The sequence below is a fragment of the Mytilus californianus genome, unplaced genomic scaffold (genome assembly GCF_021869535.1).
Source record: "Mytilus californianus isolate M0D057914Y unplaced genomic scaffold, xbMytCali1.0.p SCAF_5, whole genome shotgun sequence".
NCBI lineage: Eukaryota > Metazoa > Mollusca > Bivalvia > Mytilida > Mytilidae > Mytilus > Mytilus californianus.
Window position 1 is genome coordinate 86,879,756 of NW_026262701.1, and position 27,251 is coordinate 86,907,006.

The 27,251-nt window shown below is 33.0% G+C and overlaps 2 protein-coding genes across 3 annotated transcripts; both read right to left on the bottom strand.

The window, feature by feature from the left end:
• Nucleotides 1-444: 444 nt before the first annotated feature.
• LOC127701660 (uncharacterized) lies at nt 445-5,168 on the bottom strand. 2 transcript variants are annotated; one of them, XM_052205652.1, is made up of 4 exons: nt 3,009-5,168; nt 2,276-2,384; nt 1,200-1,283; nt 445-718 (listed from the first exon to the last, which is right to left on the bottom strand). In XM_052205652.1, exons 1-4 carry the CDS (start codon nt 4,801-4,803, stop codon nt 670-672), a joined length of 2,037 nt encoding a protein of 678 aa, XP_052061612.1. In that variant the 5' UTR covers nt 4,804-5,168; the 3' UTR covers nt 445-669. The 2 variants fall into 2 exon arrangements, with proteins under 2 accessions (XP_052061612.1, XP_052061613.1); XM_052205653.1 differs by lacking the exon at nt 2,276-2,384.
• Nucleotides 5,169-19,748: 14,580 nt separating this feature from the next.
• Nucleotides 19,749-26,908, bottom strand: LOC127701654 (uncharacterized). Its single transcript, XM_052205642.1, has 2 exons — nt 24,949-26,908; nt 19,749-24,685 (listed from the first exon to the last, which is right to left on the bottom strand). The coding sequence occupies exons 1-2, from the start codon at nt 26,855-26,857 to the stop codon at nt 22,494-22,496; spliced, it is 4,101 nt and encodes a 1,366-aa protein (XP_052061602.1). The 5' UTR covers nt 26,858-26,908; the 3' UTR covers nt 19,749-22,493.
• Nucleotides 26,909-27,251: the final 343 nt, after the last annotated feature.

Genomic DNA, 27,251 nt, shown 5'->3' on the forward strand with positions numbered 1-27,251 from the left:
TATATAATAGGACATAATAGGTACAGATCACTGAGACGGCTATTCTGGTATATAACAGGACACAATAGGTACAGATCACTGAGACGACTATTGTGGTATATAATAGGACACAATAGGTACAGATCACTGAGACGACTATTCTGGTATATAATAGGTCACAACAGGTACAGATCACTGAGACGACTATTCTGGTATATAATAGGACACAATAGGTACAGATCACTGAGACGACTATTCTGGTATATAAAAGATCTATGACTGCGGACACACGTCTCCAGTGAGTTGAGACGCAGATATAAAGCGGGCTGATTGTTCTTGTCATGAGAACACATATAAGGGGGGAGGGGTCATATAATATTAATAACAGTTATGATTCCACGGCACCATAAATCATACAATATATTTACGTATAAAATGAATTAAATCAGTCTGATTCTAAATAAAAGAAATCTCCAATAGAAAGCCGTGTCTCATTTCCAAAAATATCAATATAAGGTTTAAATATGAATTTCAAAGAAATAGCGTTCAGAAACACATCTATACATGATATACGATGGTACCCATTTAATGAAATAGACAGAAATGTACATTCATATGTCAATTGTAGCGTTTGCGTCCCTGATGAAAGAAACATGGAATTCTTGAAGTACAGGCAGTGACTAACTGTTCTCATACTTTAGCTAAGTCCACGTAGGTGACCACCGGAACGTAATAGGGTCTGAAATAAACGGAAGCAAAATAATGGATGTTGACAACAACGACGACCACGACGACGATAATGATGATGATGATGATGATGATGACGACATCTTTGTTTTTCTTGTTTTTAGTCTCTCTCTTGTTATTGCTATTGTTTTAACAGTTAATATTGTTGTTAGATGCATGCAGCAGATATTTACCTTTGCAATTTCATATTACTATTGAAGAGAATGTTCAAAACCAAGCGGAAGAAGGTTGCTTTGAGAGTCCTACGATTGATTGCTATCCATATCAATTGTCAGTTATAAATCTATTACTTTAAACTGATGTTTTGTGTTTTTATCTACATTATACAGTAATTACAGACAAAAGCTTAACATGTTGCTCTGTTCATGTTGCATGCTTAAAATTGAAAAAAATAATGTTTCGTAACATTTCAAATATAAGTTGTTTCCTAGTAAGATCTGCTATGGTACCAACAAAAAGTTATTTAAACTAACCTATCCCTGTAGTAGACATTGGCACCGTACCACGTGTTCTCCCGGATTTGTTCACGTTTTGTCTTTTTGTGCCATGTGATAACCCTAAAATGATATAAAGTAAACAATGAACTTAATCAAAATGTTAATTTCATAAAGATTGATGAAGATCGAGCAGTACATTATTATGTCATCAATATGACAAGCCTATATCAAATGGAAAAACGAATGAAAAACGAACAAGTATGGTACATATGAACTCACAATTTGATAAATAATTGTCTTTTTGGATGTCATACCGCTTCTACATTTGTGCCCTTCAAAACTTACTTAATATGGCCCGTAGTTGTTCACATCTTTGTCCTTTAGTCTTAAATGGATATTTGAGGACTTGTCATGGATTGTTGAACTGGTCTCATTGGCAACCATATGGATATTTGAACTTGCCCTATAGGCATTCATCTATTAGTGTAATGTGTGGAAAATTGATAGGTCACTTGCCCGTATTGTAATATTTTTGTTGAACATTGATTCTTGGCAATATTTTTGTTAACACTAAGGATTTAATGTGTTCATTCTAAGCTAATCCTCCAGATGGACTGGTACATGTTGTCATTAGCTGTGTTTGCTGTCCATTTTTTTTATGCTATCAGTTGAACCCATTACTATTTGGTATTTGTTTCATGCAACGATGACGAAAATTCATTTTTCGGTATATGCAATTTAGAATAAATTTGACATCATGTTTCGTATGTATTGAAATGTTGATATGGACGTACATACGTGATGATACAAGTCAGAGCACTGAGTAAGCAATACACATTATGCATTATATCTTGAAAAACGCATTAAAAATATTCAGTGACAGTTACTTTATATTTGTACATCAATATCAAGCATGCCAGCAGATAGATATAGATTAACTCACAGAAATCACGCACCTGCAGAGTATACAAGAGCAATTATCGCATTAAGCATATGTATATGATAAATTAAAATTACGTAGTTGCAAATACTAAATTCTACTTTCACACATGAATTTGATTACAATAGAGATGACATGCAAAACTAGCACTACTGCACGACAGCGAACCTACGTTCTGCATTTATTATCCACTGTATCTAATATGACAGAATTGTCCTGATATTTAATTGTATACACGGGACACGAGCTTGTTGCTCCACCAATCATTGTTCTATTTACATCTGAAAACCATACTTTAATTGATGAAGAAAATGTGTTTATATTTACGAAATTCAAGGTTGCTTTTTATAATCAGAAACTTGCATTTTCCTTAGCATATGCATTCTATATTATTGTGGTTTTCAATCATCTTACACCAAGATGTCATGAAATGAAATTGGATATCCTGCATTTATCATGCTTTTCAATAACGTCGGAGTTAAGTGTATTATTTTCTATTAAAGCAGCAAGAACAGGTTTGACCTATAATTGTTAACTTTGTCTCATTGGCACTCATACCACATCTTCTTATTTATATTGATATCTAAAAATGCGTTAAATTGATTTTTGGCGGGAACTTTTATTTCTAGAAGAAGCAGTTTCCGTATAGGAATATATATCTTGATTTGAAATATTGTTAATTGTTAAGCATGATAACAAATTGAAGTGACATTCCAAGCAGACCCATTATTGTGATTTCATTATATGCAAATGTTTCTGTGAAGGTGTAAGGTTAAAATTTTATGCATTTACGACTCACAAACAGAGATACTCTTTAAATATGGGAATTCCTCATAAATCAATTGAAAATTAGTCGAACATTGAAGTATACATTGTATTTATTAATTTATATGTAAAGTAATTACCTTTCCATATGCCGTCCAACTCTGTTGCTAACAATGTAGCTTCTTTCCTTTTGGAGTCTAACCACTTAGTCGTTAAAATTTCATCTGCTCTTATCTTATTTTGTATCTGATCTTTGGCTTTTCCATTTGGCATTGGTAACACGTTTGAACTGTTGCCTGCATCCACAATAGTAAGCCTACCTCTATTTGAACCCAAATTTCTCTTGCTTGGTGGTCTAAGTTGATCAAGTAAACCAATAGAGAGACCAGATATGCGACTTCTGGTTTTCTGTCCAGAGTTAAGAATTTTATTTGTTGCTACTTTTCCCCTTGAGCCTTGACCATTGTTTGTAAATAGTTGTCGTGATACATCTAAGTTTGTTTGTTTGTCAAGCATTTTCGTTTGATGTCCTGTCACAACAGGATTACTTGTAGCTATTGGGCCCCATGATATATTTTTAGGAATTTGAATATAGTCAACACTAGCTGGTTTTTCTGTGGAGGCTGGTTTACTTGTAGCAACTGGTCCCCATAGTATATTATTACCGATTTCCACATTACTATTCTTTTTACCAAGACTCGGGTTACTTGTAGAAACTGGTGCCCATTGTATATTGTTACCGATTTCCTCATTAATATTCTTTTTACCAAGACTCGGTTTACTTGTAGCAACTGGTGCCCATTGTATATTGTTACCGATTTCCACATTAATATTCTTTTTGTCAAGACTCGGTTTACTTGTAGCAACTGGTGCCCATTGTATATTATTATCAATTTCCACATTAATTTTCTTTTTATCAAGACTCGGCTTACTGGTTGCCACTGGACCCCACGATATTTTTTTATGACCGGGTAAATCAGCTGCAACAGTTCCAAATTTTTTTTCTGTGATAGCTGTGTTACTCGTTGCCACAGGACCCCAAGAAATAGGTAAAGGCTTTGGTGGGTTGTTTACATAAGCTTGTTGCTGAACAACTGGTTTGCTGGTAGCTCTGTGTTGCCATGACAAATTATTCAGCTTACCTGATCTATTTTTACTTTGCAGTGATTTATAAATTGGTTTACTTGTTGCAGTATGATCCAAACCAGTATCTTTTGAACCCCCTGTCTCTGTGTGTATTTCATTCATGATTGAATCGCTGTGAACCATTGGTTTCAGATTTTGATTTTGATTTTTGTTATATATATTGTTCTCATTTGTATTTAAAATAGGTGCTGTATTATGAAGAGAAGGGGTTAGACTTTTCACCAGTCCTAAACTTGCTTTCTTGATATCTTTTTCAGTAGCAGTGAAGGCTTTGTCATTTGGTTTCTGCGACATTGTTTTTCCTGAAGCATTACCACCAACATTAAGTATAACATTTGAAAATTGTCTAGAATCTTTGATCAGTGGTAAATTATTTTGATTTTTCTCCCCAGAGATTGTATTCTTGTTTAATTTAAATGCAACGCCATTAACATTTTGTGGATGAGCGGTGTTATATGAATCTGGTACTTTCCTACCAGCAATGACGGTTTTGTCAATTGGTTTCTGCGACATTATCTTTCCGGAAGCATTACCACCAACATTAAGTATAACATTTGAAGATTGTCTGGCATCATTTATCCGTGGTAAATTATTAAGGTTTTTCTCCCCATAGATTGTTTTCTTGTTTAGTTTAACTGCAACACCATTACCAGTTTGTTGATCTTCGGGGTTGTATGAATCTGATGTTTTCACATTTGTCTTTACTAGTTCAATTGTTGGTTGTAAGTACGTAATCCCATGTCTTTGCAATTTGAAGTTATCTTTCCCTGAAAGTGAAATATGTCGCATGTTGGACCCTCTTGTTCCATGAGTAATGTGATTTGTTGATGGTTTACTTTGTCCGTTAATTCTTATTGTATGAATTGTTTTCTGGATTTTGATTGGTGCAACAAAACTATTAGACTTTGATGGTATTTTTGAAATGGGTTTAGAATGAGCACTTAAAGGAGTTTCAGATGTTTTATCCGTCTTGTCTTTTGATGCCGGTGTTCTACTGTGAACATTTAATGACGGGTGTGTTTTAAAGACGTTTCCACTGAATTCTAGTGTCTCTTTTTCTGACGGATCCAGTGCGATTGATGTTAACTGTGTTGTAGAATTTAGGTCAGCGGGATGTTTCAAGCTTGGTTTTCCATTATCATCAACTCGTCGTCTACCACTTCCTACTTTCCCTAAAATTGTCTTAGTCTTAAGTAGGTTTTTGTCAAACGAACTGATTACAGAAACATCACCTGGGACACTAACGACAGCCTCATCTGCTGCGACTGGTGGGTGGTAACTGCCTAAAGCTTTTTGTGGATGCCTAGTACTGCTGTTCATATCAAACTTTCTTTCAAAACCCCTTGAATGCCCATTTACATCTTTGTTAAGAATTGTTTTTGACTGTTTGCTATTTATAACTATGGGTAAATTTTTGCCAGAAATTGAAAGTTCGCTGTTTGTGACATAGCTAAATTTACCATTAGTTAAAGGGATTTCAGTTTTTGTTCTCTTCGATGCTGCCTTTTGAGCAGTTATGTGCGGTTTACTTAGTGACTTTGGTTTAATATATATACCCGCAATACCGTGTTGTTTATTTGTCACTGCACTATCATTGACCCCCTGTTTTTGGTGTTGATCGTTTATACTAGATACTAATGTTTTTGTAGATGTACTGTATAGTGGTGTTGTAGTTTCCTCGGCTTCAACTTCTTGGTCTACAGTTGCCGAAGTTTGTTGTGTGACAGGGGTTTTCGTTGTATTAGAAATACCTTCTATTTCAACTTCCTGCTCACCGGTGGCTGTACTTTTTGATAAAAGTGACTGTACTGTAATTATACTGTTTACTGTTGTAGTTTCTTCTGCCTCTATTTCTTGTTCACCATTGTTTTGTGACGCCATTGAAGATGACGGTTGTTGTCTGGTAGACTTGGTATTTTCTGTTGTTGTTTCTTCTGCCTCTATTTCCTGTTCTCCATTATTTTGTTTTGATGTTGAAAATATATTCTTTTCTGTTGTTGTTATAACTTGTTCTTCAGTTTCTATCTCTCCTTCAAATTCTTGTTCAGTATTTTGATTTGTGTTTGATTTTGGAGATGTTGAAACGCCAATTCCCGGTGAAGAATTTATGGTAAGAGAGTGACCTATATTCCCAACTGCATTAGATTTTGTGAAACTTTGTAAATTCTTATTTGCCGTATTGATACCGTCCCAAGAAACAACTGGTCCTTTTGATTCGGTGTCAATTGGGGATATTGTTGTATAATCATAATCAGATAGTAGCCTTTCTCCAAGGGTTTTGACCAAACTTGTTTTAGTTAAGGGTTTTACGTTTTGATTTCCTTTGTCAATATTATGAATACGAGGTTCCATTTTATCCGACTTAGCAATTTTGTTTTGTGCAGTCTTTGTTCGCAAAATTTTCTCTTTTATTAGTTTTTCAATCAATACATTAGCATTTCTTCTTCGTAATTTTATACGTTTCCGTCTTGAAAGGCGACGTTTGAGTTTTTTAATAAAACGTCGCCTATGCTTATCTGAATCGTCACTAGAATCTGAACTATCACGTGCTATAACAATGTCATGTTTCATTGGACGCCATAAAACCTTGCTATGTTTGATTGTTTTCAAATTTCCAAGAAGTTTCACGGTTTTTAAATTTCCGAAAGATCCCGGCCAGCCCCATCTGAGACCCCATTGACCCTGAGCAGGATGAAAATCTACAAAACATAAAGAATACATAATAAAAAAAAACCAAAATAGATAAATTTATATATAAACGGAAGTTAGAAAGTTTAATTGCATACTATAGAGTGCAAAATAACAAATACAACGTCTCACTCTGAGAAAAATAAAATACACACTAGTTTCAATGACAATCTGATCTCTTGTCAATGGTTTTCATGGTCTTTTTGTTTTCTTATTTCAAACGCTTATTCTTCTTTAAATGGGACAAAACAAAATTTTGGCAACAAAACTTATAGATGGCCTCTGGCACAATGTGACACCTGTGCAGTCACCCAGTGGTAGTAATAAAACGAACAAAATCGATATAGCACCAGTAACTTTACACCCTTGTTAGCCACTTTTGTTTCTATCTAATCTTTGATTCCAGAGATCATCCCCTTTTTTTTTTTGGTGGGGATTGCGTTGCTCAATCTTTAGTCTACTCAGTCTTTTCCTTTCTTTTTTTTTTTGACATGGCGTTGTCAGTTTTTTTTTTTTTTTTTTCGACTTTTGAGTTTGAATGTCCATTTGACTTTCCCAGTGCTTGTCAGGCATTGGCCGTTTTAATGAGATTATCCAATTCTAATAAAATCAACTATAAGTATACATTCGGACTCCTTTTAAACTGTGTTTTACTGTGCGTATTGCCGTGTGTTTTTTTTTTTTATTCTACATTGGCTAGAGGTGTTGAGATCTCACAAAACATGTTTAACCCCACCACATTTTTGCGCCTGTCCCAAGTCAGGAACCTCTGGCCTTTGTTAGTCTTGTATGTTTTTTTTTTTAATTTTAGTTCATTTATATGTTTCGTAGTTTAGTGTGACGTCCATTTTCTTTGAACTAGTACACGTTTTTGTTTAGGGCCAGCCGAAATCCGCCTCCGGGTGCGGGATTTTCTCGCTGTGTTGAAGACCCATTGGTGGCCTTTGGCTGTTTTTTTTTCTCTTTGGTCCGGTTGTTGTCTCTTTGACACATTCCCCGTTTCCATTCTCAATTTTATTTGATGTAACATAGTATTAAAAGAAATGACATGTAATAAAATATAGATTGTTTTGTCTATCAGTATCTTAAAAACATATTAACCTATCTTTTATTTACGTAAACAAATATCTATCAATCGTACTTCTCATCATCAAACTTGTTACCAGGATTAATACATCAACATGATGACATTGTAATAGTATCTATTGTGTGATTATGATAGTAAAAATCATCATAAATTCATCAGGATCATTACCAAATATGTATTTTACATCAGGTGTTCTACAATACTGGCCGCCTACCCCTTTCATTCAGTTTTTGTTTCGCTGTGGGTTTTTACAACCATACTTGTACCACAATTAAGTAAAACACGAGAGACGGCATTATGAGGGTCTGAATGGGGTCCTTTAATTCTGTATTATTTAGTTTTTAAGCATTTGTTCTCTATTCATCATAATTTTGCTCATTATTCTCTATTCTTTATATTTTAGCACCCCATTATTCTCTATTCTATTTTTTTCTGCCCATGTCGTCCATTATTCTCTATTCTGTAAACCCCATCCAGATCCTCCATTATGCAGTTCTTACTATTTCAAGCAAAACTCAAAGCCTAAAATGATATCTGAACATTTTTTTAGATTATCTCTAAAAAGTAATATGTTTTATTAGTTTTGTTTTACTTCACGCTTTCTATAAGTAAGTTAATGACTATGTTTTACTCAAATATTTGTTTTCCACATCTTTTCGTATTTTGTGAGTAAAATTTGTATTCATATTATCAGTGTCAGAAGTTTCGAATGCGCTATCAGTAGCGTGGCAAATAAATGTTTTTTTTTTTATTATTAATTGTTTTGGCTTTTAACTAGCTGTCAGTAACTGCGAGTACTCTCAAATCGTACTTTCTTGTTAATTTGACCTGTTGATACTAGTTGTAATGCTTTTTTGTTATTTAATGTTAACATGGATCTTGTCTATATACCAGCTTTGATTATTTGGAATTACTACAAATTTTCACTTCTTCGTACTATGAACATCAAAATCATTTCATTTCTCCTTAAATAATGTTCTTGCACCTGTACAGGAAGTTTTATCTAGCACTAATTGTATAGTTTTATTGTTGATATTCACCCCATATGTACCAAGTGTTAGATTAGTTTTATAATTGATATTAAAGAAATTTCTTGGTATTCCTAAACGGAAGATTTTATACACACAGAAGAAGAAGTATACTTAACAACAAAATTATTTTCATTTACCTGTGTATAATATGACGCAGGTTTTTTCAAAAGTGATGATTTTCTAAATATTGTTTAACATTTCACAGTGGTATCATACTTTAACTTTGTTTCAACCTGTTTATTTACTTTTGACCTTAGTTATTTATCCCTTATAATTTTTATTAACTATGTATTTGCATTCAGGTATCACAGATCAAAGTTATTCGTTCATTGTGTGTTAATTTACGTTTTTTGATTGAGTTAAGCCTTCCAATTGATATTTTATAGTGTGTCTTTCTATGTTGTGATGTCATACTATTGTTTCAGAAAAAGGGAGAAGGTTTGGTACCATTAAAACGTTAAATCCCGCTGCAAATGTTTGCACCTGTCCTAAGTCAGGAATCTGATGTACAGTAGTTGTCGTCTGTTTATGTAGTTCATACGTGTTTCTCGTTTCTCGTTTTTATATAGATTAGACCGTTGGTTTTCCCGTTTGAATGGTTTTACATTAGTAATTTTTGGGGCCCTTTATAGCTTTCTGTTCGGTGTGAGCCAATTCTCCCTGTTGAAGGCCGTACCTTGACCTATAATGGTTTACTTTTATAAATTGTTACTTGGATGGAGAGTTGTCTCATTGGCACTCATACCACATCTTCCTATATCTATTCAATGAATTTTCGAGAAAAAAAAGTTTATGCGATGTCTAAAAATGGTGTAGAGAGGCTCGAATTACTATAGTGAATTACTAATTACTACTATTTCAAATAGTGAAGAATGCTAAAAGGTCATTTAGGGCCACTAATTTGTTGGACATACAGGGTCATTTCCCATGTAATTGTTGGTTTATATACACCAATATTGTCATTCTGTAATTAATAACATTAATTGCGTACCACTAAGTTTTTTTTGACACACGTGATGGGTAACAGCATTGCCATATTTATCTACAGAACACTGTAATTAATCACATCAGCTGTTATATGACACACAAGTTGCAACAGCACGTTTGAAAGAAAGTAATATCGGTTAGACATGTTGTGATGGGTTACTGTATGTACAGAAAACTTTGAAAGCAATACAAAGAATCAGTAGAACGATCGCTTATCTTCTCAAACATGCACATTGTGTTTGTATACAGTACTAGATTTGAGCTCGCTGTACTGTTACCACGGGGTTTGTTTCTTGGGTATCACCAATCTAATATTTCTTTCTTTCAAACGTGCTGTTCCAACTTTCAACCAATCAGTAAATCTTATTGCTATAAGCAATTCGCCGGGTCATATACAGTTTATCATTGTGTGTCTGAATGCCTGAAACGGAAAGCACAATTTTGTTTATTGAATTAAGTGTCTCGATCAATATAATACAGATTTTGACAAGTAATTACATTTGTCGATATATGAATTTTGACTTTCTCAATTTCAAGTATAATATTTTGTACTCTTTGAGATTATTATAATCCTTGGAAGATTTAGACTGCAGCTGCAAGTACACAAAGTCGATACGATATATTTATAGCACTCGAGTTATTAATAGCCTAATCGACCAGCATTAGCATAAATGGTAGATCTAATGCACCTGTCAGTGATATTTACCTGCTCATGTATTAAAGGCTAAGCCTACAAAATCAAGACAATTTGACAGTGGTGATAATGACACCTTCTTTATCCGAATTTATTTTATTTCTCTGGATAATTTCATTTTTAAGTTTGATAATATGTCCGTAATGTTTTCCGTTTATTGTAGCATATATCTTATTTTTGTTGGTTTTTGTTCAATTCCCTTATTTCGTCCAATCAGAGTAAAGATTGGTGACATCATGTATGCCGTTACCATAGTTAAGCGTCCTTAAGGTAACAAACCAATATTATTACTGACGCAAAACTTACGATAGAGTTTTAAAAATAAAATATGAGAAGGTAGCTCTTATAATGTGCCTTCAGAAAACAAAAATGGGGATGCCGTATTAGTTTACATGCTACACAACAAAGTCGTTGATTAACTTTACATTCCGTCATGTAATCAAATTATATGAGTTACCTCCCCTTAAATGGGTTTAGTTTTTAAAAAAATGAATCTAAGAAAAAATATCATAGTTCCGTATTTGTAAAAAAGTAGTAATAACAAGATCAATCACGTAGTTTTCATCATTTAGATAAAAAGCCAGTGCATTTCTGTCTCAATTTTTGCATATTTCATTAAAGACCTAACCCGTCTGTTTTGTACTATTTTACACTCCAAGATGGATAAAGGCCCCCGATCTTCCTTTTACATTAAAAACTAACTAAAATGTCAGACGCACTAAATTAGATAACGATTGTTTAACATGCGCAAAAAAACTTGAGGTCAGGTGTATATAATGAGTAAGTCATGTATCGTGATAGGGCTGATAGGTACATGACATGACAAAAATCAATAAAATACAAGCAAAAAAAATCTTTTTTTTTAATAATCAAAGATTGACCTAATTATTCATAAACGCTAGTTATATATACATAAAATTTTGACTGCCTTGTATTTTCATTAATCTGGAGCAACTTAAAAGTTAATTTAATGCCACGTGTTATCCTATTGCATTTAGACTTTATTGATATCCTGAATTAGAAATATACTGTTCTTTATCTATAGTTCCTTCTACTTTTTAGCTGAAACATTCAATTTAAAATGATTATTTTATTAATCTTAATGTTTAATCCTATTTAAAGCGTCAACCTGTCGCTAATTTCGATGAAAATATGCAATTCGAGGTGTTTATAATGGACCTTAATTTTATAACTTTATATTTCGAATTTGTCTGAAACAGAAATACATTAAAACTATGAATGACTGTAATACAATCAGTAGAATACACACAATTCTCAATGCAAAGTGCCTGTACCAAAACAGGACTACGCCATGCAACCTCCAAATTTTCTACTAATGAACGTTTGAAGAGATTCACCCCATAGTGCCCAAAGTATAGATGAAAATTGATTTAAGTTTTCATTTTTTGTACTTTTGCAATATAGCTATTATTCTGATATCAGCTTCCATTAAGCCTTTTGAGTACAGAGACTGGTTTCGATAGTTTGATGACCGGAGAGATTTTATGTTAATTCATTGTGTCCATTTAAATTACATTTTGTGTTGAATTAAGATCAATTACTAGTAAGTCAAATTTGATAATGTAACGATCAGTGTTATACTGCCCTCCCGAATTCCCGTATTAAATGTATAAGTTATAGAATAAATCAAAAACTTTCAAAATTGTTCCTGATTAAGGTATATCCGGAATACCGCTATGGACGCATAAAATCACTAGTCTTGCTAGCTTTCATTTATTACCGCTGGGTTGATACCCCTGCTGGTGAACAGTTCGTCACGATGGTATCATCAGCTCAGTAGAAAGTACTTTGGTACTGACAGGATTTATAACAAACTTTTTTTTAATTCACCATTGAGAAATTAAGAAATGACTAAGAAACCGCGGATCCTATTCTCTCATATAAAGTTGACCGCTTTTGGTTTTCCCCACTTGGTCATATAGTTCTTTAACTGTGTATTTGCTTATCCAAACTTGGTCATATAGTTCTTTAACTGTGTATGTGCTTATCCATACTTGGTCATATAGTACTTTAACTGTGTATGTGCTTATCCATACTTGGTCATATAGTTCTTTAACTGTGTATGTGCTTATCCATACTTGGTCATATAGTTCTTTAACTGTGTATGTGCTTATCCATACTTGGTCATATAGTTCTTTAACTGTGTATGTGCTTATCCATACTTGGTCATATAGTTCTTTAACTGTGTATGTGCTTATCCATACTTGGTCATATAGTTCTTTAACTGTGTATGTGCTTATCCATACTTGGTCATATAGTTCTTTAACTGTGTATGTGCTTATCCATACTTGGTCATATAGTTCTTTAACTGTGTATGTGCTAATCCATACTTGGCTTGTACATTTTTGAGTTTGGGCGTTCCTGATGAAGGTTAATCCAGGAAAGCGCTTCAGACGCATGCACTTAATTAAGAGTTATTTATTTGAAAAGCGAGTTTCTCTTTAAAAGTGACCAAAGAAAAATATGCCGTTGAAATGTACTTGACTTTTGAATCGAATGAATTATCTTAGTTTTAATTTGAATCTAGTCTTACTATTTTTCATACCGGTTCAAGTAAAATGTCGGATCAAACGCTTTGGATCCTTGTTGAAATGTATTTTTCTGATGTTCACACTTTTGTTTGGCTAAAGATTTGTTGGGGTCGTGATTTGCATAAAAATCTAGCTTTGAAACGAGAAGAAAATACACAATTTAGTATTGTAAACTAAACATGGACTTGTTTCCCACCTAAACTTAGAAATTCTTTTCTCAACCAATCAATATTTGTTTTCATCAAATAATGCATGTTGTTCTCGTCATTGTTTAAGTCGGAACTTTCACATTGTATTATTAATTACAAAAAGAGGATGAAATACCAGTTAGTGTAATTTTTCGCTTAATAACAAAAAGTCAATCCATTACTGGTGGACTGTTAGTCCCCGATGGAATCCTCATTTCAGTAGTACTTCTGTACTGACATGATTTATAAGATACTGTTCTATAATTTAGGTCCCTTTTGGTCATACAGCTCCTAACTGTTTTTGAGTATATATACACTCCTGGCTTTAAAAATGCTTAGGTTTGAGCGTTCCTGTTGGCGGAAAATCCAGAAAAGCGCTTCTACGCTTGAAATTTATGTTAAATTCCATTTTTATAAATCTATTGTCAAACACGTGCGTCATATGATAATACATGTACTTTGTATATGTGACTAATAAACGCGGAGCTTTGATTCCCTAGATACAATGAAGATGTTTCACGATGTCCTTTGAAATCTGTCAGAAATATTGTGGTTCTATTTGTTTAAATTTCAGATCATAAATAGGACAGAAATGTATAAAATTAATATGCATGACATTCATTCTCCCGTAAAACATTAAAAGTTTAACATGTACTGTCAAACCTCGTTAAAATTTTAAATTCAAAAGAGTAATTGTGATTAATTTGTAGAAATTTTAAGAAGACAATTGTTTACATAATAAATTAAATTAAGAATGTATTATGATAAATTTATGTATTATTCTAGATCCATTGCGTACAGTTTTAAAATAATGCAAGTTGAACCAAAATGAACGGTTTGGAAAATAATAAAATGCTAATTAAAAGTTAAATATTTTACTTACTAGAGGAGAAAAATCCTAGGAATAAATATGAAAATAATTTAAGTATGTCCATTATATTTCGCCCTGCTCAATTTAAGGTGTAATTAACGAAACATGTTATGGCAAAATACACAAAAAACCAATTGTCATTATAGGTATAGTGCAAAAAATGTGGAAAAAACATAGAATAAAGATCGAGGAAACCACGGGTTATTTGTATACCAACAACAATTATAGGGACAACAAATTAACATAAATATTGATTGATATGTAGGCACCTTAAAACGATCATATTTTCTTTAGTTATTTATTTATCTATCTTCGTACTACTTAGATAGTTTTTATATTGAATATGTAGACACGTCGATCGATCGAAAGAGAGAGCAAAGTAGACCATATCAAAAATGTACGAATGTATTTCTTCTGCACATCTTACTGTAATGGGAATACTTGTATTGTTTCCTGAAAGCTTCTTTAACGAAAACAATACGAAAAGGTTAAAAGGGGATTACTATTTCGAACATCAACAAAAAACAATACACCAACATCGTGATACTTTTGATACATAAAGCATACGTGGTGCATTGTATCACCGATTTGATGCCTTAAAATGCAAATTGTACAATTACTGTCATTAATGGTACATGTATCATTATGAATATAAAGAGTAGGATGAAGATGAAGGGTAAACGTAAAAAAATGAGACAACAACCCAACGACAATTTATCTGCAAAATGATAAACACGTAGTAGACGCGCCATTAATCATGATAAATGTTAGTTTTCGATGGTTTCAGCTGCCACTCAAAAAGGGATAAACCAATTACAGTTTATAGTATAAGCAGGTTATAGCACGAATTCCGATTCTAAAACCTTAGCTTTTGGTAAAACTCAGCCAAGGATGTCCGCTACCGTGCTCAAAACGAAGAGTTTTATCACTTTTTTTAAATTTGCATGACATTCACTAGAATACATCACTGTTATGTGAAACAACCTTTTGAAAAGAAAACCAATAGAAATGAAAACTTAATGCAAGGGAGAGGTTCCATGGAAGAATATTGCACTTCTTAGGAAAATGTCCGAATATGTAGACATTGAAATGTCAAGTGTTAAGAATGAACATCATTTTGATTAAAATACAGATCATGGTTCCATTACTTTGTAGCGAATCGTGGACACAGGATCTGTATATCAATTAGATTGGAATGAACATTTGCTGTTTTTTTAAGATCCTTACAAAATATCCTACGCTTGTCTGTTCAGAATGCATACATAAACGAACATGTAGTTACAAGGGTCCTTTATGGTAAGGTACCAGGTTTTGTTAATTCAAATTCAAGAACTCAATATTTAGATAAAACTTCCTTTTGACCCTTCCCCTCCATGTAAGTCTATGCTTATTCAGTCGATAAGATGGGTCGCGTTATAACACTAGATACAATCCACAACTTGTATTTGGTTTTAATGAATAAAAAGGGTATCATTAATGAGGTATGAGTTTATCAAAGATCTGCCATCGGTAGTTACAAGGGCCCTTTATGGTAAGGTGCTAGGTTTTGTAAATTGAAATTCAAGAAGTCAATATTTGGATAAGACTTCTGTCATCGGTACTGCGGTACTTTTTTTCCCAATTGACCCAAAGTACAAAACAATCAAAAAATAACAAAAACAAGCACTGACGACTTTCTTGACTTGGAATAAGCACGTTGACATATCATGGTGTTTGACTATCGTTTGACCGCTCAGCCCAATGCCCTTTTTAAATTTAGAACAGTGGAATAACAAAGGTACATAGAAGAAAAAAAACCTTTGAACTTGTCAACATATTTTATAGCAGCAACACGACGGATGGGTGGATCTGCTAACCTTTCCAGAGCATCAGTGATCACCCCTGTTTTTGGTGGGTTTCATGTAACTCGGTCTTTAGTTTTCTATGTAGTGTTTGGTGGACTTCTGGTCTTTTCGTCGTTTTGTTTTTAAATTTTTGCTATTGCGTTGTCAGTCTCTCTTTCACTTATGAGTTTTGAATGTTCCCTTGGTATCGTCCGCCTCTCAGTTTTTTAACCCTATATTATCAGTACTGTTGACAAAAACATGTGTTCAATAAACAATACGTCATACTATATCAAAGAAAGATCGCAGTAACTGAAAGCAAGAACATATTTTAACCTATAACTTTCAATTGAAAAATTTTGCACTGAGAAAGAAGCGTGACAGTTTTTATTTCATTTTTTTAACCTAACGTTCGAGTTATATCAGTGCCAAATCACTGGCCATTGGTTATTTGATCGACAGTTTAAAATCAGATATCGAGTAAGGACATGTGATTTTGATTTTCATCCTCGTTAAGATATATCTGTAATAGAAACTGAGAAATTGTAACTTACAAATGATTAATTCTTTAAAGGAACTTAACTTTGCATAAACAAATATATATATATTCAAAATTTACAAACTAAGTGCATGAAAGTTATTGATTGTTTGAAATTACTTACAGGAACCAGATTGGGCGCAACCAGGCATACACTTAGATTTTTTTTTATCTTTGTTTGGATGAAAAATTGATTATGGTAGTGAAATATGTAACTCAGCCTCTATTACAACTAAAATGATTAGATCACATTCAAATTCAGGCATTAATACATAAATATACCGGCTCAATGAGTTTCGATTATTTGTCATCATAACCTCTTGGAGTATAGGTTTGAGTACAATACAGTATATGTAAGTGAAATCGACATCATTAGAAAATGCTCTAACATTTCGTATCAATTGCAATGCGTAAACGCCATCACGATTAGACTGATTGTTAGTTACTATTTAAGAATAAGCTAGACACTGTACGATGTAGAAATTCAAATAGTTTGCATATAAGCAATATCATTTTATATGAAAATAAGGAGATGAGGTATGATTACCAATGAGCACCAAAGTTCAAATGAAGTGGATGTATGCAACTATAGGCAATCTATATATATCCCGGTTTAACTATTCCAATCTTAATAACGAGAAACAATAAGATAGCAGTCAATCTAAAATAAATTCCATGTATGCCAACAGGAACTGAAATTATGACATTGTTTATAACAAAGTTTGCTAAACTATTGATATTAAATATAAACCTAACATTAATTTGAATGATCTTCAGTGGTACCGAATTGTCTACAGCGTATTCTGTTCATAAATATTTATACTGGAACCTAGACTTTTATTACATCTTTTTCAATGCTTCTTCAATAAAAAATCTGGAAAACTTCTTTAGAAAATAACCTTCTACCTTTTGAGTTATTTCCTTATTGGTAATTTATTCACTTTGGATATACATGTATGTAACAAATGAATAGTCTGACAAGAGAGCGTTGGGTCAGCTACATTACTTGGTCTTCAAATTGATTTATTCTTTATGTTTAATGCATATCATTGTAACAAACTTGAGGTTTACATGTGTCATTATAATAAGTGTGAATTACAACTTCCTCCTTAGAACAATGTATGATTTTTTCTTATATGTTAACATTAGTAAAATCATCTATATTATTTTTAATATATGGTTACTTTCCTTCACACCTACTTAAAGGAAAATCTGACTGAATTGTTCACCATTATGTATTGTATGAAAGTTTTTCCTTTCGTAAAAGCTTTATGCTGTAAAATCTTGAAATTTGCAATTGAATGATGTCAATTGACATAGTTTGGTCTGCACAAAAGTCTGTTGACATTGAAATATTGTAAAAAGTACTCCTTCCGTGATCATTAAAAAGTGTGAATGTGTAATTCAGTTTAATGATACTTAGGATGAAACTGTTATAATAAATTGAATTAAATAAAAGGTAATATTTTATGAACAACATTGCTTTAGCTATTTACAAGGGCTTTTCCTGGACACGTAGAGAATACTGATAAAATTGGTTAAATTAGTTACGTCAGAGACATATGTCTCTGGTTACGTATAAAGATACACAAATTCAAATTTTAAATTTCAATAACATTCAATAACGAATATGTCAAATATATAATTATGCAGGCTATTCATCAGAGCAATATTTTCATAGTTTTCGATCCCTTACTTTAATAATTCAATTGATGTTTTAACACGTCTCTCAGAACATTACATGTATGCAAAAAAATTTGACAAGTATATTAGAATAGAATTAGTAATATCAGTTGTTTTTTGTGTATGAGTAACAGTTTATAACATTTTTCTCAAATTGCTTGCAAAGTATTAGATTTGTTTTGCCTCTAGTGATATTTTCAGGAATATGACAGTTGTTTTCCATTCGTTTGATGTGTTTGAGCTTTTGATTTTGCCATATGATAAGGGACTTTCTGTTTTGAATTTTCCTTGGAGTTCGGTATTTTTGTTATTTTCCTTTTTTCCATGACAGCACTGACTTAGCACCGAAGTACTAAATTTAAAACTTAACCGTGCGGCAGGCTTTTTCAAAACAAATATATATACGATTTTCAAAGACTGTATCGACTCTGGTTTGTTATAATCAGATGTTTTTAGTGTCGGTTGTGTTTGTAATGGATGACATGTTTTTGCTGATGAAGAAACATCAACACTTTTGGTAGTGAATAAACTCATTATAGATACCAGGAATACAGTTGTGTACCCCAGTATACATGAGTTAAATAGAAATAAGAAGATGTGGTTTGAGTGCCAATAAGACAACACTCCATCCAAGTCACAATGTGTAAAAAGTAAACAATTATAGGTCAAAGTACGGCCTGCAACACGGAGCCTTGGCTCACACCAAACAGCAAGCTAAAAAAGGACCCCAAAATGACTAGTGTAAAAAAATTCAAACAGGAAAACCAACGGTCTAATCTATATAAAAAACGAGAAACGAGAAACACTTATGAACCACATGAACAAACGACAACCACTGAACAACAGGTTCCTGACTTAGGACAGGTGCAAACAAATGCAGCGGGTTTAAACGTTTTAACAGGCGCCAACCTTCACCCTAACCTTTGTCTTCCAAAAACTACAGTTCAGTCGTGTTTTATAACACGAAATTTCATGGTATAAAGATTAAAAAGGAAAACTTTGCATTTATAAAAGAGAGGTGAAAGATACAAAAGGGATATTCAAACTCATAAGTCGAAAACGAACTGACAATGTCATGACAAAAGACAAACAACAGTCTACAAAACAAAGCATAGAAAACTAAAGGTTAAGCAACACGAACCCTATGAAAAACCGGGGGTGATCTCATGTGCTCCGAAAGGGTAAGCAGATACTTCTCCAAATGTGGTACCCGTGAGATACACATCAATGAGTTTGCATGAAACACAATAGAAAAAATAATTTCTACGACAAATTTCTAGTTTCCACTTTTCAAATGTTATTAAAGAATGTTAGGAAGGAAACAATTTATATTACAGGTTTTTTTTATAAGTAATGTGAAATTGCAACAAAATAAAGAGCTAATGTATTTAAATCAGGAAAAGTATATAGAAGAAAAACATGATTTTTACATAGTTTGTCTTAATTCTTGGATGTACAATGCATTGTTTTATTAATGACAAGAGAAACACCTGACGTGTTCTTACACTTTCCTTGTTATTTGTTTATTACTAATATCTTACTTGTTTTATCTACAGTAGTGTATACTTTCTTGTTCAAACACGACACGCATATATATCATTGTTTTATTAACGTTCCTTTAACAATAATCTTATAATTTGATAGAACATTCATTAACATACATGATTAACCTTTATATGGAGGTCACTGAAATAGTGTTCCTAGGATAAAACAATTGTCCTCATTTATGTCTTTATTATCTTTTAAAGAGGGTTGGACGAATGCTTCAACAGTACACACATGTCTATACACATTTAACGCTCTATCCGAGATAAACAAGTTGAATAGTTCTTGCAAAGGTTTCCAATGATCTTTAAAAAAAAAATTATCAAGATATAAGTAAAGTAAACCACAGACGAGGTTCCTGACTTAAGACATGTGTCAAATAGTATGTTGAGTGCTCAAACCCCCGTTTTTATCTTCATCTGCGAAATAAACAGATGCGGTCATTTCGGATCCTTTAATAGCTTGCTATGAGATATTGGTTTTGATCATTGTTGAAGGCCATACGGTGCATATAGTTGCTCACTTCTACGTCATTTGGTCTCTGGTGGAGAGTTGTCTCATTGGCAATTATACCATAGCTTCTTTGTTTTTATCAGTAAAAAGGTAAGAACTTTAATGTCGGTATAGAAAGAGGAATATCATATCAAAGAGAGGGGGCAATACAAACCAGAAGTCGGAAAAAAAACAGACTATACCAATCCAAAAGAAAATCGGCGAAAAGACAGTCCACACAATATTTAACATAAAACTAAAGATTGAGCAGGTGAAAGGAAATGCATATGCATATCATAATAATCCAATATTTTAAAGTATACAGAACCTATATTGGTCCAAAAACATCAGTTGTTTAAGCAGAAACTTAAGGATCTCATAATATGCATAGCAAATCGACTACATATTAAGTAAAAGTATTGATTTCATTTATGTAGAACCTGTTTAATATAATAAAAAAAGTCACTGTTCGATGATTGTTGACCAAATGTAGCAGTCAGTACTAAAGCATGATATATTCCACCACCCCCTTACCAGTGTACGTACCTATGTTATTAGTAATTACATTTTTCGTTGTGACAATCCAGGGGAAAACACTTGAAAATCTGAAACCTTGTCAAAATGTCTTGAAAATCTCAAGGACAACAACATTTTGCATAACTATTTGTTCAATCCACACGATCGAAAACCCCGACTTATACTTATTGCATCTACCAAAACTGATTTCAAGTTATGAACCGGTTATATATCTTCCATTTTTTTCGCAATTAATTTAAGTTTAATTGATTCGTTTATTCGACATTTTTGTTTGTCGGAAATCATTTCATTTTTATCAATCCGACTACAGAAACTGTTTGATAATAAATCTTTAACGTCACATTTTGTTGTCCTTTAAGATGCTTGGGTCTATTACTTCCAAGATCCTGCTGATGAATAAAGTATGTATAAAGTATCATTCATTCGCATTTCTTTCCATACATAGTAAAAATGCAAGAATCTATTTGAAGAAGACTTTACTCGCTTCAATTATTGTTTGATGATCTTCTACTAGCATTTAGGATAAAGAACATCACCCTATATAAATCGCCATTTCTTCGAAAATTTTGACATTTCATAGAATTTCATGGAAGAATTTGCTTTACGAAAATCTACCTTATTCTTTATTTTTTCATATAAAAAAGTAACAAACAAAAAAATGGCAGCGTCAAAAGAAAGCTTTGCATAAAATATGAAGAACGCATAACATGATTGATGCTTATAACTATCTATGAAAATAAAACATTTGTAATAATACATGTACATTTGTTATTATGAATGTCACATCTAGTAATCAAGTGACAAATATGAAAAATAAACAGTTTACAATTACGTAATAATGAACAAACAGTGCGTAACCCTCTTACTGATATTGAAAAGGCCAAGTTTATAATCGTTTGCAGTCTCGAAAAAAAAACCAAGAAAATTATCATGTTTTACAGTGTGAAACATTTTCCGGGTGTTAACTGATATTTTCTGTTTGTTTGACAGATGTAATTTACAAGGAAATTGGTAAATGGATTGGATTTTTCTATTATGTGCATATGTCAAACTAACTTACAAAAAAATAGGTGAAAAGGATACTCTAAGTCGGACCTGTTACTACATATTATTGCTATTCAACTACGTAGAATAAATATATTGAGAAAACACATATTTATATGTCTATTCTGGGACTATTATACTAGTATAATAGTCCCAGGTGTATTCAATTACGTAGAATATAAATGATATTTTATTAAAAATAATTACAATTCGACATTTTATAATTGTGCGAGTATAAAGTGAAGAGTCATTTGTCGAATAAAAAAATTATCAGACTGATATAATCTGCAGAAAAAGCAGCAACAATAGGACAAGCAGATGCTTGTCTATAAAAAGTCGAAAAAGCGACACCTTTCATTTTGGCTAAGATAATTTATTTTGTTTGCTAAAATAAATAAGACGGATTTTGAAACACAGTATGTTGTAACTAACCGTACAATAAAATTTATTGTTTTTGAATGAGAAATTCTGTCACTAAAATAGCGTTTTCATACTTTCAAGTCTAATATTCTGTTTTATCTAAATAATTCTGACCCCATAAACAGATCTTTCTCGTAATTGAAATAATTCATATATTACACGCGTCCTTTATTTCGGAGAGTAAGCGTAGAGCAATAAAGCTCATTTTAGGAAAAGTAACTTCCATTATATACCCCTGAAGCAGCCATCTAATATGTAATCACCAAAGGTGATTTTTTTTTTTCTGATTTGAGATAACATTAGCCGAAAATGTCCATTATTGAATTTTGTCTCGTCCCAAAAGGTGATGTCACAATTTCGTGCATAATAGTGTCCAGATTGTGTTGTCCTGATAAATGTAATGGGATACTGGCTGTAGGTGTTATTATTAAATTTCGTTTCGGAGGCGCTATGAAATTTGGAAACGTAACAGGTTCATAATTAAAGGCAGACATGCCATTTTTCAATATTTCCCCTAAATTGAAGTTAGAAGCAAAATTATCTTTCAGATGAGTAACTTTTGGTACTGATTTAAAAGGGCTGATAATGTTATTTTCAATTATGTCAAAAAATGTGCGAGGTCCAAGTTCCTTCTTTACACTACGCACGTGTGATGCGACAGATTTTTGTGCGCTGGAAGTAGCCTTTAATATACTTTTGAGATTTGTAAATGCGTTGTTGTTCAAGTGGTCTAAATTGCGCTTATTGTCCTTCAATAATAACAAGACTTTATCTTTTTGTTTAAGTGTTATATCCTGAAGAACACTTTTCTCTGGTATTTTCGTATTTACAGACACAACCCTATTTAACTGCTTGTCATGTCGAGTTGTTTTGTCTTGTTTTCTGCTATTCAAACGTTTCTTCGTTGCAACACCATTCAACTTTACATCATTGGGATTTTTGTTTTGAATTCCAGTATTTAAACTTGAACTTGGTTTTCCGTCTAATCCATTTAACCACATATCATTGTGACTTGTGCCATGTATTCCTGTATGTTTTTTTAGTTTTTCTTCTAAGCTATTCATACGCGTATCATGGGGATATTTGTCTTTTGGTCTTGTACTGACACTACTAACCGTGTCAACTATGGTAGTATCTCGGTGAACATTTTCTTGTATTCCTTTATTTGAATTTAATTTATCTGTCTTACCGTTGGATTGATCTTTGTAATTAGTTTTTTCTTGAATTGCGCTATGTAAAACCCGTTCACTTGGAACATGCTTAGCCGGTAATTTTACTACGTTTTTCAAACCAAGTTTTGCAACACCGTTATATTGTGCATCTTTATTAGCCTTTCCTCGTACTGAGCTGCTGAAACCTAGTTTATTTGCTACACCGTTTGACTGCGCATCCTGATTTGCCTTATCTTGTACTTCGCTCTTTAAACTCAGTTTATCTGCGACACCATTTGAACGTACATCCAGAGTAGCCTTATCTTGTACTGGGCTCTTTGAACCCAGTTTATAGGCGACACCGTTTAACTGTGCATCTTGATTAGCCTTATCTTTTACTTTACTCATTAAACTCAGTTTATCTGCGACACCGTTTGATTGTATATTTCTATTAGCCTTTTCTCGTAATAAGCTGTTGTGACCCAGTATATTTGCGACACCGTTTGAATGTAGGTCATGAATAGCCTTATCTTGTACTGGGCTCTTTAAATCCAGTTTATCTGCATCATTGTTTGCATATGCATCGTGATAAGCCTCATCTTGTACGGGGTTTTTAAAAACCAGTTTATCTGCTTTACCATTTGAATTTGCATCTTGCTTAGCTTGTTTTCGTACTAAACCCAATTTTTTGGCAACACCGTTTGACTGTGTTTTTTGGTTTGCTGTTTTCTTTAAAGCTTTACTCAATGTTAGTTTACCTGACATACTATTCAGGGGTATATCAAGAAAGCCCCTCAAAATAATATCACCCGAAGCACCTTTTAAAAATTTATTTTGATGACTCTTTTCAGTATTTACGTCATTTAAATACAGTTTACTTCCTTCATTAGGTCTCTTTGTAGAAGGTGGTGATTCACTATTTTTTCTCTGCACAAGAGAAACGGTTTGTTTACTGCTGATGTGAATTGGATTGAAAAACTTAGTTAAAACCTTCTGGTCTTTTATTCCCATTCCTGGTAGGCTTATTACTTCCTTCATTTCATTGTTGTACGACCCAAAGCTGTTACCGTTCAGTTTATAAGTCCTGTAATCGTTGGTGTTTTTGTTTTGAGCACCAAAATGGCCTGGTGATAAAGAATTTACAACTCTAATATCCGAAGCAACTTGGTAATTAGCGACTGGGGCTAATCCTGTCCAAGCTTTATCCGAAACACCTTCACTCCATTTTAGAACTGGATTGAATAATTGGCGGTTGTTTTCCTTTCCCTTTATTTTTGTTTGTCTATTGTGTATATCAGGCCTTGATACCATTGTTCTTGGCGTGCCGAAACGTTCATTGCCTGAAAAAAATATTTTTCCAATAATCATGTTTATAACTTTTCACTATACCCAAAACTTAAATATGTCTCCATTCCCTTTCAAATTCCCTTAAACTACATAATGTGTCCTTTCTAATTTCTTCTAAAACTACAAGATAAGACATTAACATCTAACAGGAATGACAATAAAGTGACCCTCTAAAATGTTATTTATCAAATTCCTGTAAGGAAACACTGTAGTCAACATTACATGCTTGGGTTTATATCAAATTAACGTCACTTACCTGCTGCGAAATTATTTGCTTGTAAAACAGCCAACTGACGTGAACTTTCGTGGAGGTGTGGACCCGCTAATATGTCATATCCTTGAGAATCTTCTGGGAGTTGTATAGAAAAAGGACTGGCATCTTTCCCTTTGATCAGCTCTAACATTGGGAATTCAGTTGAGAAACTTTGAGAAATAGAACCTTTGTTTTCCGTGTAATCGTTTAAAACGTTTTCAACATCACCGAGCGACAGTTCGAGATGTTCGTTTTTTGTCTTGTTATCATAAAATTCCTGAATAAACTTTGGAAGATCTTCATAACGATAGAACCTGCCTTCGATTATACAACCCCCTGGCACTATTTTAATATTTGACAAGTTAATGACGTTAGGACGATTAGGATCTAAACGACTTTTTTCAATCTGATCAGTCCCTATATCATTCACACTAGGCATATTATCAGTGTGTGCATTAAGATTTGATTCAGAAGGCTTTTCTTTATTAAAATTGGGAAAATCATTTTCCACCGCGATATCGTTAAACTCTGATAATCCAGATATAAACTTCGTCCTATCAGTGATGCTGTCGTGATGCTGTTGCGGGTTATACACGAATGATTTTCCCGGCTTTGAAGAGAGACCACTGCTTGATGTATCACTGCTATGATATGATAATATTTTAGTAGGTTTTATTTCTTCTGTTTTGGTAGGCTTATCGTTCATCTGATTGGAATGTTTAAATGGAAATTTGTATGTTGGCATCTTTCGTCTATTTAAAGGCATGGCAGTATCAACTGGAAGTAAATTGTTATTATTATCATTATTATCCTTGTTCTTATCATGTTGATGAGTTTTGAATATCGGCTTTAAATTCGATTGAGGCATTTCATACCACTGATTATTTTGTTTCGGAATGTTATCTTTTTCTTTTATATCAGCAGGATTGGATGATTTTGGTAATTCAAATTTTGTATCATAAAAGATATTCTTCGGTCTGATTTTAGTCTTGGAAACAGGATTATGGTCAATAGACATAAATGTTTTTGATGGAGATAAATCAAATTTGTTCTTGTTCACTTTTAATACATCTTTTGAACGAATCATTTCAGAGTTTTCCTGTAGAGTTTGTTGAATATTACCCAGATTAATTCGAATCCCACTACCATGACTTAACTCATTTCCCGGAAAAAATTCTGTAGGTTTTTTCTCCAGAATACTTTCTTTATTGGCTTTCGAATATATAGGCAGCCCATTTGACAAAGATTTACTTATCCTTCGAAATAGACGGTCTTTTATATGTCTTTTTGTGTGCCGACTTTTCTTGCGTTTTTGTAGTGTAGGTTTCTCTGTCGTATATTGATGAATAACAACTCCCAATGATTCACTTTTCTTGTCACTCTGATAAACAGGATTTTTCGTGTTCTCTAATGCATAATTCAATAACACCTCGATTTCTGGTTGAGTCTTTAAAACTTTTGAGTCATTGTATGATTCGGTAGGTGTTTCAATCTTACTATGAATATTGTTTGGAACTTCAAAAAAGATCTTTCTAACTTTATTCGTTCCTTTGATATGAATAGAATTCTGATTACGTTTACCTGTTCCATACGCATTATTGTAAACTTTTATTGGTTTTTGTAAGAAAGAAGGAATTGATATTGATCTCCTCTGTCGTTTTTGACTAGAAAGTTTATATTTCCGGAATGCATTGTATAACACTCTATTATTTTCAAAATTAGTTATACTCTGTACCATTCCTGGGTGCACAGAGTACATTTTAATTTGCTGTTTCTTAGTAGAAGTTGGTTCTGAACCATCCACATTAGTGGTTCTTGTAGAGGTTGCTTCTGAACCATCCACATTAGTGGTTCTTGTATGTGTATTCTCATACAAATCTGCAGGTTTGTTTTCATTATTAGAAGAATCCATATTCGTGTGGTGCTGTTTTTCAGTAGCTGTCGACAACGTTGGACTCACGCTTGTTCCTAAAACAGAAAATATATGAGATATTGTAACTTTAATTGTCAGGTAAGGCAAATTAAGGAGGAACTTTTTAATATTGATTTGTACAATCAAAAGAACTATGAGGAATCAGATGCCTGTATCATTCACTCATGACATGACCAGTCTAGCAAAGTATATAAGTACATAAGTGTTATTCATACTTATCTTTTTACATGCTTGTTTAGATTGTCTATACTTTTAACTACTACTATTACTGTGATACCCCAGGTGTTGCAGTGATTGCTCATGTTGGTTATTAATCTTTGTTGGTTATTATGGACTAACAAGGAACTAGTGTACTCCCTAAGATATTTATGGA